This window comes from Ceratotherium simum, chromosome 6, assembly GCF_057802395.1.
Source record: "Ceratotherium simum simum isolate JZ-2026a chromosome 6, ASM5780239v1, whole genome shotgun sequence".
Taxonomy (NCBI): domain Eukaryota; kingdom Metazoa; phylum Chordata; class Mammalia; order Perissodactyla; family Rhinocerotidae; genus Ceratotherium; species Ceratotherium simum.
In genome coordinates, this window is record NC_141905.1 from 6,162,425 (window position 1) to 6,175,054 (window position 12,630).

Consider the following 12,630-nt stretch of genomic DNA (forward strand, 5'->3'; position numbering starts at 1 on the left):
TCTTTTTTTGCTGAGGAAGACTGGCCCGGGTCTAACATCCATGCCCATCTTCCTCCACTTTATATGGGACACTGCCACAGCATGGCTTGCCAAGTGGTGCATCAGTGCGCGTCCAGGATCCGAACCGGCGAACCCCGGGCCGCCGCAGCAGAGCGTGCACACTTAACCGCTTGCACCACCGGGCCGGCCCCACAAATGGCTATTCTTAATCTTCTATTTGTATTTTAGAGAAGATTAAAAAATATAGAAGCAATTATTGATTGTGCTAACAGTTTGGAGTGACGATAGATAATACAGTGACTTGTACACTTTGAAGACAGCCTCAGTTTTTTTATTTTCTCTCCCTTCTGGTTGGAGCCTTCTATTTTGGTCTTGGGAATTGACTTCACAGTTGAAGGAAGGGAGCCCTAAACTTACTGAAATAATTGGTGTAGTAAAGAAAACAAGAAATGTAAAGGTGACTATAATACAATTACCTTTTTCCTAACTTGTTATTTAAATGGTGCAAGTTTATACAACACAAGAAAGGAATCTACTAAGAATTTATTTATTCATTTGATGTTAGTATACTTAGTTTTATTTTCCTTAAAGAGTGTCTTTTTGTGAGGATTTTTTGTGGATATTTTTATTTCTCCTTATGATGTCTTATATATTTATGAATTTTATAATTAAATGGAGTACCAAAATAAATCACCTCTCAATTATGTTTTTGATTCATAGTTTATATTACATTTGCTTTTGATATATTATTAAGTTATCAATATATAAATATCTACTGACAAAATTCTCGTTTTAAATTTTTCATTTTTTTCAGAAACCATGAGTGGAGGATCTCAAGTCCACATTTTTTGGGGTGCTCCAGTTGGTCCATTGAAAATGACAGTATCACAGGAACCAACTTCTTTAATGTCCACTGTTGACTCTTGGAAAAAAATTCAGCTTTTTTACAATCAACATTCTTTACATCTGGAGGATGAGAAGTGCAAGCACAAAAATCTAGAAGACTGTCAAGTCCTAGAAGCTGTTGGCCCTCCATATCTTCTTAATGGTCATTTTTTAGCAAACTCTGTGACTAGCTCTATTCATGTGAAAGATGACTTCACACATTGTATTTCTGAAACAGAGACTATAAAATCCCGGAAGATTCACCCCTTAGGGATGAGTAATATAACTACCTCTGATGTGCAAATATGTGGATTTAAGGGTAGAGTTCAGCATTTAACTGAAGAAGAAAAGTTTCAAAAGGTTTTCAGTGAAAATAAGAAAATCACAGAGGAACAGCATAAAGATCAGTCAAATATATGTGGCCAAAACTTTCAAAAAAATTGCCTTCAGTTAGATCGTAAGTGTGCAGCTATATTGGATTTGGTCTCTAGTACTGAGCAGATTAATATAGGACCAGGAGCTACTGAAACAAAGTGTGCACCAACAGAACATCATGAAATACAAAACCAGCCTCTGGGATTCTTTTCCTCTAACACAGCAGATAAGCCAAGATCTGAAGGAACAGTTAGGGAGGACTCAAACCTTAAAATATCTACTGACACTGAATTTCTCAGTGTAATGACCTCCAGCCAGGTTGCTTTTTTAGCTCAAAGGAAGTATAAAGGGCAGAATTCTATCAGTAAAGGAACTGTAAACATGGAGATTGAACCAAAGGCACGTCATGGGAAAATAAGAATAACTGAAGATAATTTGATTCAGCCTAATGATGATTTTGCAGAAGGATATGAAGGTGGACAAAACCAAGCATATTCCCTTGAGCTTTTTAGTCCTGTTTGTCCTGAAGCAAAAAGTAGCCACATTCATATAAACTCCGATAAAAGTCTTGAAGAAAATACAGGATCTCAAGAACTGTTCAGTTTTGAAGATAAGATGCTACCACATGAGATATGTATCGAGTCATGTAGCTTGGGAATACTGTGTTCCCAACGAAATACCTTCCACAAAAGTTCTGCTAAGAGAAGCTGGACGTCTAAAGATAAATTGGGCCATTCTAAAGCTCGGTCTAAAGTCCTCCAAGTATCTAAGAAAATTAAATTGGTTTCTAATGCAAGAGATCCTACTGTAGCAATGGGCCAGAGGAATGTGTCTAAATTTAAGCGTATTAAAAAAACATCATTAATAAAAAATTGTGAATCTAAAAGTCAGAAGTATAACTGTTTAGTCATGGTGTTATCCCCATGTCATGTGAAAGAAATAAATATAAAATCGGGACCAAATTCTGGCTCTAAAGTGCCTTTAGGAACAATTGTGGTAATTGACCAATCAGAAATTAAGAAGAAAGTTTTCCTGTGGAGGACTACAGCATTTTGGGCATTTACAGTGTTTCTTGGAGATATAATTTTACTCACAGGTAAGATCATCATGCTATAGTGGTAGTTTATTTTATAAAGCTGTAGGCTTTTTCTTCCTCCCGCTTTAAGCCTTTGAGGACTCTTTCTTTACCATCTGCCTCTCTGAGCTCCAGCGGGATTGGTCCCTTTCTCGCATCCGCGTTGGTCTCCTTACCATTGCCCAGTGTCCTGTGCGTGCCTGTTCTGGGCCTTTGCTCTAGCTGCCTTAGTTCTGTCCCTCCTTTCCGCTCGTTTACTCTTTAAGAAGCCTTCCTTCTTATTCATTCCCTGTTAGCATTCAGGTCATCAGGCGCTTCCTTTGTTTTCTTACGGTTTTGTCTATGTATGTCTTATATTCAACCCTTTTCTTTATATTAGCAGTCTTATGATGAAAGGACAGTGTTCCTACTACTTTACTTAATCCCTAATAATGCTGTGCACATTACATTCTTATTGAGGGAACAGAGATAGAATTTCTGCTCATTTTTAATTATTAAAATTATATTAATCACATCTGGAAGTATGGAAAAGAAAAACTCCTGATATTATACCAACCTCGTATAACCACCAGTAGAGTTTTGGAGTGTTACCTTCCAGTTATCTTCTCTGATGTATATACATACATAGGCAGTAGCTGATGTTTATTGGGAGCTTACTTTGTGTCAGACCCTGTTTTAGACTTGACATGTTTATCAACTCATTACAACAACTTTATGGGGAAGGTACTGGTTATTCTCCCCATTTTTCAGTTTGAGGAAACTGAGACCCGGAGAAGTGAAGTGACTTGCCTAATGTGGCACATCTAGGAAATGGCAAAGCCAAGATTTCACCTAGACCCCAGAATCCGTACTCTTAGTATAGCGTTGTAATCGTAAAGAGCATACAGTTTTTATCCTGCATTTTCGCCTGATGTAAGAAATTAATATGTTGTTACGTGTCCTTTGTTGATTTAAAACCAATAAGCAGTTTATTAGAGCAGAAATACCAGTCATTTTAAGGATGAATCGCAGACCAGGAGGAAGTTGATTAAGCTTAGTAACATATCTAAAGAAAGAATGTGATAGAGAAGAGGTGTAGGTAGCCTTAGAAGCTTAGGAAAAGAAAACGTCAGGGCAATCATTGGTAGTTCCTACCGAATGGTTTCCTGGGGGAATGAGAACCTCGGCTGATATGTCTTGTTATTTGTGTAAGATTGTCAGGTACAGTCTCTAATCAAGAGATAAACACAGGATTGTAACTACCGGGCTTGGCGTAGTCTTGTCCCATTGGCAAGTAAATTCATCTAACTCCTTCTGTTCTGATTCAGTGCCCACTGAGCAGCCCTTTGCTTATGATTTGGCTTCCCAGGTATAAAAATGCCTACAAGGTGAGAATAGGCTGCACATGTTGTTTCTTTGGCAATTAATGCCTCATTTTAAATTAAAAAAAATTGTGTTCTGGTTTTTTTGTTTGTCTCGTTAACTTGTTTAATGTGAACTTGTGTTCCAGACCTGAAATCTATTTTTGGAGTGCTGACAAACCCAGGTTCCCCACACGAAAAAGAGAGGGCTGGACTCTGGACCATGGTCATTTTACCAAGGCAGTCACTGTTACTGCGTGAGCCTCACAGAAGGCCTTTTCCTAGCAGATGGAAACTCAACCCTGCTGTCTTCTGTATTTTTTCCTAGTGTCCATATAGTTTAACAACTAGGTAACTTTCTATCAAGTGACTTTAATACAATGTACTTAACCATTTTCCTATTACAGGATATTTAGATTATTTCTATGGGCACCTTTTTTTAAATATGAGGGTTTTTTTTTTCTGTTTTGCTTTAATTCTTTAGGGAAAAAATATCTAGTTCATCAATTTCTGAATAAGTTCTTTTGTTTGTGTGGAACAGACGGAAACTTTGTGGAAAAAAGAGAAATCTGTACTTTTCCATTGTCCTAATTAAGTAGTGAAATTATATTTACATAGAAATTTGTGGGTGAAATCCTATTTTAATTTATAGCATCCAATTGTACATTATTATATTTCTATGTTGGATAGCTCATATTGCCTACTGATAAGAAACCCCAAAACTCAATAATTCTGTATTCCAGATCACCTTCCATTCAGTAACACAATTGACATTTTGCTGTTATACTTTTAGCAATAGAATGAAGAGATGCTGTAAATAAGGATTGTCTAGGGAGACTACTGACTAGACTAGAAGAGAAGAGCACGTGGAACTTCACTGTGGGAAACCACAGTGTTTAGAGAACAAACAGAAGAGGAGCTAGGGCCTATCAGTGAGTGGGCAAAAGAGGACCAGGAGGCAAGGGCTGGGCTATCAATTCCCCTCCACCCTATCACCGGTAATTAACATGTCACTAATTGAACATAGGTTTTACAGTCTGGTTTTCAGAAGGCTCTCCTTGAAATTTCTTATTTGTTCTTTTCTGAAGAGCAGGCATCCTGAATGTCAGATCATGAAAAGTGTTGAAAGCTGTGCTAGCTATTCCTGGCCAGGCAGTGGGGAGCCACTGAGTGTTTTTTAAGCAAGTCAACGGATCATGTTAATGTTCTTGATAAATCACTGATTAGGTGAGACGTGGACTGGAGGCAGGAATGGGACCTGTTAGGAGGGAGAGGAATGTATGATGTAAAGCAGTAGCAGTGGCAGGGCTGTGGGCAGATGCCAGAGGCAGAGTCAACAGGTAGGGGGTTGGAGACAAAGGTGGGAGGGGAGAGGTGGAAGTTCAAGATGGCCTTGCATTTTAGTTTACCTGGCTAACAGCATAGTGCCAACAAATGAGATGGGTAATATGGGAGGAAAAGCAGGTTTGAGCAATGCTGAGTTTGGGGAGCCAATAGAATCTCCAGTGAGGAATGTCCATTAGGCAGTTGTGGATAAATGGGTAAATGAGTTTGAAGCTGAAGAGAGGGTCTGGGATATAAATTTGGAAGTAATTACTTGGAATTTACACATCTTTATTTTTCTTTCTTATTATCTCCAAATTATTTTGCTATGGTTAGTATGTCTTTATGCCTCTAACGTTTTATACACTGATTACATCCTGCCTGGGATCAATCTGTCTCTGTCTCTAACTTACAGTTTTTGCTCTACTTAAAATTGTTTCTACATGTTGGTATGTTTAGTTCCACTAAATGATTCTTTTCTATTCATCTTAGATTGTACAGCTCTCTTTTTCCCATAGGAAAATGTTCCTTACCTCCAAAATCTTTCACTTTTAACATCTATAAAAGATGATTAGCATGTTATTTAGGGAAAAATTACCAAAGTCCTTTAAAAATGCCTTATATTATATTCATATATGTTTATAGCAGAAGGGGTAAGTTCATATTGAATGTTATTTACTCTTCTAGGAACTACTGCTTTAGAACTACTATTTTGCTTCCTGACCTTACAAGATTTACTTTTAATTTAGCAGAAATATACATTATAACATCTGCCTTATGAAAACAAAAGCCATTAAACTGTTCTCTGTGGAGCAGTGAGCTTCCATACTGATATTGTTTGAATATACAGAAGCAATTTTGTTATTTTACCTGCATACAGACATACCTAGGTTCAGATTTCAGATTTGCTATTTTATCATTTTGTGCCTTTAGGCAGATCATTTAACCTATTTGAACTTTAGTTAGCTGGCATGTGAGAGTCGTGCCTAATATTTTGCTATGATTGGTAGGTTAACTGCAGGGTGAAAGAATTTGTGACATGATCAGAGCTTTTTTTCCCCTTTCTAGATGTTACTGTTCATGAGGATCATTGGGCTGGTGAGACAGTACTACAATCAACAATGACCAGTCAGTTATTAAATCTTGGGAGTTATTCATCTGTCCAGCCTGAAGAATGTAAGACACATTTTGAATATAATAATTTCTTAGTATTTAAGTACATACACATATTAGGAAAAAGTAGAGTTAAAATGGTAATTTTACAAAATGTTTTCTAAACAGGTTAGCTGGAGAGTATTGGTTTATTTTCTTCAGTAAGAATGAAAATAGAATTTATAAAAATGAATGTGTATATTGTAAATCATACTTATTTTAAGAAATATTGGGGTTCATGTTTCATTTTCTTATTTTTCTTAGAGAGTCAGTATAGTGGTAGTTCTTAACCTTTTAGGGAGTCATAGACCTCTTTGAGAAGCTCTAGGCCATTTCTCAAAAAAAATGGACTTAGTAGATAGATACAAAATTTTGCTTATAATTCCGCATGGTTCCATGGACCTCCAAAGTTCTGTGGAATTTCTGAGCCTCTGTTTAAGAATCCTTGAGGTAATGAAAAAGCATGAGTCTTATAGTCAGACAGCTGTGGTTTGACTCCTTGTTCTCCTCTCTACCACTGCAAGGAAAAACTACCTTCCTTCTCTGACATTCGTTTTCTCTTCTTTAAAATAAGCTGTTGAATGAAGAAACCAGCAGCTATCTTTTTCTCCAGGAAATGCAAAAAGAAAACAAAATAAGGGAGACAGTATAAACTGGTAGTTATAGTCTCTGGAATCAGATAGACCAGGATTTGAAGCCTGGCCCTACTACTTCCAAAGTCTGTGTCTTTAGGCAAGTTATTTAACCTCGTTATACCTCTGTCTCCTCATCTGTGAAATGGAAATAAAAATCCATACATAACTTTTAGGGTGGTTGTGAAGATTAAATGAGAGAATGAATATATAAAGTGTTGAACTTGCATATAATATAATAACAATATAGTAATATTAGTGGAAAAGTAATAAGTTATCAAAATGTATCTGATAGTATACTGAAATAGTGTAATAGAAAAATAGTTATCAGGCTGGCCCCACAGCATAGTGGTTAAGTCTGGTGCGCTCCACTTTGGTGGACCAGGTTCATGGGTTTGGATCTCCGGTGCGGCCCTGCACCACTTGTCAAGCCATGCTGTGGCGGTGACTCACGTACAAAGTGGAGGAAGATTGGCCTAGATGTTAGCTCAGGGCTAATCTTCCTCAAGCAGGAAAAAAAAAAAAAGGAGGAAGATTGGCAACAGATGTTAGCTTGGAGCAAATCTTCCTCACCAAAAAAAAGTTATCAGTATCTGAAAATATACTGATTATACAAGAGATTAATTAGAATAATAAGAAAGTTATATGACATATAAAGAAGATACAGCATGGAATTCCAACCTGTGAATAATAAGAATTCTCTAAGAAAGGCAGAGTAAACAGAAGAGAAGAACAACAATTAGAGTGACAAGAATGGTGTTTGGAAAGGGCAAGATTTCCCTGTATCCTAGGGAAGATAGTTAGTGGAAAATCAGCCCTGACGTGTTCTCATAAAATAATGAAAGTTGAGTTCTTCATCTACCCAGTCTATATGGATTGAGTGTTGACATTGTTTGAGGCCCTGCGCACTGGGGGTCCAGTTGTGAGCAGTGTGCACCTGGTGCCTGCCTTCACGGAGCTCACATTTCTGTGTGGAAGACAGACAAGAAAAAAGCTAAACAGATATGTAAATAAAAAATTTGAAGATGATAATGAATGCTAGGAAGGAAACTAACAAAGGGCCAAGATACAGAATACTGTGGTTCTGGTCATGAAGGCCTGGTCATGGAGTGTAATCAGAGAGTTAGGAAGTTATTATAATAGTTGAGTTGAGAGATAATGAGAGGCCAGTGGAGATAATGAGAAATGGATGGATTTGAGATATGGTTGTAAATAGAGTTAACAGGATTTTCTGATGGTCTGGTTTTGGGGATGAGGGAAGAGGAGCAATCTACTACTACTGGACTTCTGGTTTCAGTAACTAGGTAGCCTTCATTAGGAAAGACTGAGAAGGAACAAGTTCATGGGGAAAATTAAGAGTTCTGTTTTAGGCATGTTAAGTTTTATATGTCTTTGAGGCATCCAAGTGGAGACGTCATATAGAGATTGGAAACAAAGTCCAGGACTCAGGAAAGGCTTAAAATTCAGACATAAATTTTAGAGTTATTAACTATGATGTTGACATTTATGATATGAAATATATATTTGGTCTTTGTTCCAATTTCTGGCACAGAGCTCCTAAAACCCTGGGAATTTCCTAAGTGATAAGAACGATAAAGGTGTCTTGATATTCATAATGAACCCCTTTCAACATACCTGGGTTAATGTTAATGAGGTGACTTTTGGAAAGCACCTAAGGATGGGGGCTAGTTGTCAGGGGAATCAACCATGTGATTGGAGGGTTAGAACTTTCAGTCACCAATGGCCAATGATTTAAGCAATCATGCCTATGTAATGAAACCTGCGTAAAACCCCAAAAAGGACAGGGTTTGGAGAGCTTCCAGGTTGTTGAACACGTGGAGATGTGGGGACAGTGGTGCACCCAGAGAGGGCATGGAAGTGCCATGTCCCTTCTCACATACTGTGCCCTATGTACCTCTTCCAACTGGCTGTTCATTTATATCCTTTATAATATCCTTTATATTAAACTAGTAAATGTAAGTAAATGTTTCTCTGAGTTCTGTGAGCTGCTCTAGCAAATTAATTGAACCCAAGGAGAAGGTTGTGGGAACCTCTGATCTGTAGCGGAACTATCAGGGCTGGCCCCGTGGCTTAGCGGTTAAGTGCACGCGCTCCGCTACTGGCAGCCCGGGTTTGGGTCCGGGCACGCACGGATGCACCGCTTCTCCGGCCATGCTGAGGCCACGTCCCACATACAGCAACTAGAAGGATGTGCAACTATGACATACAACTATCTGCTGGGGCTTTGGGGGAAAAAAAAGGAGGAGGATTGGCAATAGATGTTAGCTCAGAGCTGGTCTTCCTCAGCAAAAAGAGGAGGATTAGCATGGATGTTAGCTCAGGGCTGATATTCCTTATAAAAAAAAATATATATGTATAGCAGAACTATCAGAAGCACAGGTGACAACCTGGACTTGTGATTGGCGTCTGAAATGGGGGTGGGGGACAGTCTTGTAGAACTGAGCCCTTAACCTGTGGGATCTGATGCTGTCTCCAGGTAGATAGTATTGGAATTGAGTTAATTTGCTCGGTGGTGTGGAAAAAAAATACATTGGAATTGATGTCAGAATCATGTTAGCATAAATATAATATTCATTTATTTTAACATTTAAAAAAACCTTTTAATTTTGAAATAATTATAGACTCACAGGGTATTGCAAAAATAGTACATAAGGTTCCATGAGCCCTTCACCCAGCTTCCCCCAATGGTGACATCTTATATAGTTTTAGTACAATATCAATACCAGGAAAGTGACAGGCTATAATACTGTTAGCTAGACTACAGACCTTATTCAGTTTTTACATGCATTCGTGTGTGTGTGTGTGTCTGTGTGTGTGTCTGTGTGTGTGTGTGTATAGTTGGGCGGTTTGAGTCCATGTATAAATTTGTGTTAATACCACCACAATAAAAATACAGAACTGTTCCATCGCCACAAAGGAACTTCATGCTACCTCTTTATAGTCAACCTCCCTGCTCCAATCCCCATCTGTTCTCTGGTAACCACCAGTTTGGTCGCCATCTCAAAAGTTTTGTCATTTTGAAAATGTTATATAAATGGAATCATATAAATGCTATATACGTGGAATCATGTTATATAAATATAATCTTTTGAGACTGACTTTCTTCAGTAAACATAATGCCCTGAGATCCATGCAAGTTGTTGAGTATATCAATAGTTATTTCTTTTCAATGCTGAGTAGTATTCCATTGTATGGATCTACCAGAGTTTGTTTAATAATTCAGCTGCTGAAGAACATTTGGATTGTTTCCCTATGGGGGCTATTATGAATAAAGCAGCTGTGAAATTTGTATACAGGTTTTTGTGTGAATGTAAATTTTCATAATGGCATAAATGTCTAAGAGTGCAGTTGCTGGGTTGTATCATAAGTACATGTTTAGTTTTACAAGAAACTGCCAAACTATTTTCCAGAGTGACTGTACCATTTAAAATTTCTACCAGCAATGTATCTTCCAGTTTCCCTACATCTTTGTCAGCATTTTGTATTATCCTATTTTTTATTTTAGCCCTTCTAATCAGTGTGCAGTGATATCTCAATGTGGTTTTAATTTGTATTTTTCTAATGGCACAAGACAGATCTAATAGACAGAATATAACTGAGGAGATAAAACATCTAAACAACATAGTGAATGGGGTAGATCTAATGGCTATAAATGTACTCTAGACTCTAATAATAGAAATATACATTCTTTTCTTGTGCCCACAATGCATTCCGAAAAACTGATCCTATTAGGTGACAAAGAAAATATCAGTAACTTCTGTAAAGTGGAATTTTACAAACATGGTAATCAAATGCTATAAAACTAAAATTTATTAACGACAACAACAACAACAAAAATTCCTTAATCTGGAAATTTTAAAACATTAAACAAATCCTGGGTGAAAGGGGAAATACAAACTGATATTGTAGAATATTCAAGAAATAATGACAATGAAAACACTACATGTCAGAATCTTTGGGATGCATTTAAGGCACTTATCAGAGAAAAATTTATTAGCTAAACATTTTTATCAATAAAAGTAAATGAATTAAATTTCAAGTTCAGAAAACTAGCAAAAGAACAACAAAGTAAACCAAAGAAATCACAAAGAATAAAGTAATAAAGGTAAAAGAAGAAATTAATATGAATGAGAATTGAAAATCGATAAATATAATTAATAAATCAAAATCCTGTTTTCAAAAATAACAAAATAGATGAACCAACTACTTAATTTAACCAAGAAAAAAGGGAGAATGCATAAATATACAAAATAAATGACAAGGAGGAAATAATCATTGAAACAGAAAAAGTTATATACCAATAAGAGACCATTTTGTAGAACTTTATGCAAATAAATTGAAAAATCTAGATATGTAATTTTCTAGGGAAATACAGATTGCTAAAATTTACCCCATTAGAGATATAAAGTTTAAACAGACCAGTTGCTATAGAAGAAACAGAGAAATTTATTAAAGAACTACCATACAAAAAAGCACCAGGCCTAGGTAGTTTCACAGGAGAACTCTACCAACCCTTCACAGACCAGCTAATTCCAGTGCTTTATAAATTATTCCAGAGTATTGAAGAAGGAAACTGCCTAATTCTTTTATAAAGGAAATAATGACACTGACACCTAAACCAAACAAAGACATTACAAATAAAAATACAGACCAATGTTATACATGATTATTGGTGCAAAAAGTCTAAACAAAATTTTAGTAAACAAAATCCAACACCACATTAAGGAAATAATTACCAAGTGAAATTTATTCCAGAAATGGAAGATTTGTTCAGTTTTGGAAGATTCATGGATATCATATATCATATTTATAAATCTAAGGAAAAAATTATATGATTATCTCCATAGATGTTGAGAAACCCCTTGACAAAATTCATCACCCATTTATCATAAAAAAGCACTCCAAGAAATCAGAATTGAGGGATACTTTCTCCTTTAGTATCAATAAATACAGTATCAATACAGTGTTACAATTACAATACAATTGATACTGTATCAATAAAATAGATACACATAGTCCTAATGCCAGTATCTTATTTAATGGAGAAAGACTAGAGGCATTTCCACTAAAATCAGGAACAAGATAAGGATGTCCATTATCTCTGCTACTCTTCCTCATTATACTATAGTTGTTAACCAGTGCAATTAGACAAGAAGAGGCATCTGAATGGGTGAAGAATGAAAACTATCTCTATATACAAATGCTCTGATAGCATACTCCAGAAAACTCCAGAGAATCAAAGATAGAACCAATTCAGACAATAAAAGATTTCAGTGGTGTAACAGGATACAAAAATTAATGTTAAAAAAAATGAATAGCCTTTAATATATACGAACACTAAAGAGCATTATGGTAGTGAAAAACTCATTTACAATAGCAATAAAAAAGATACTTCAGAGTAAATTTAACAAGGAATGTGCAAAACCTATGTGAGGAAAAATTGTAAATACATCAGAGAAAAATAAAGACATGAACAAATGGAAAGACAACTTTCCCTATTCTTGGATAGGATGACTCAAAATTACAGTTCTATCAGTTCTTCATAAGTTAATTTATAAATTTAAAGCAGTCTCAATAAAAATACCAACAAGCTATGTTATGGCATATACAACTTGATACTACCATGGAAAAATGAACATTCAAGAAAAGCTAGGAAAACATTGAAAAAGAAAAACTATGAAGGACTAGGCTTACCAGGCATTAAAACATACTATAAGCCTCTATAATTAAGGCAGTGTGATACTGGTGCACGAATAGATATAGACCAGTGGAATAGAATAGGAAGATAAGAATTAGACCCACATCGGTATAATTTAGTATATGACAA

At 36.2% G+C, this 12,630-nt stretch overlaps 1 protein-coding gene across 3 annotated transcripts in view; it reads left to right on the top strand.

Moving 5' to 3' along the window:
• The window catches only part of SHLD2 (shieldin complex subunit 2), a 102,959-nt gene that overhangs the window by 53,551 nt on the left and 36,778 nt on the right, over positions 1-12,630 (top strand). For all 3 annotated transcript variants that reach the window (XM_014789008.2, XM_087431814.1, XM_087431813.1), the window contains 2 exons: positions 815-2,356; positions 6,067-6,174. In XM_014789008.2, coding sequence (XP_014644494.1) covers positions 820-2,356; positions 6,067-6,174 — 1,645 coding nt within the window. In that variant the 5' untranslated portion in view covers positions 815-819. The remainder of the gene's footprint in view (positions 1-814; positions 2,357-6,066; positions 6,175-12,630) is intronic.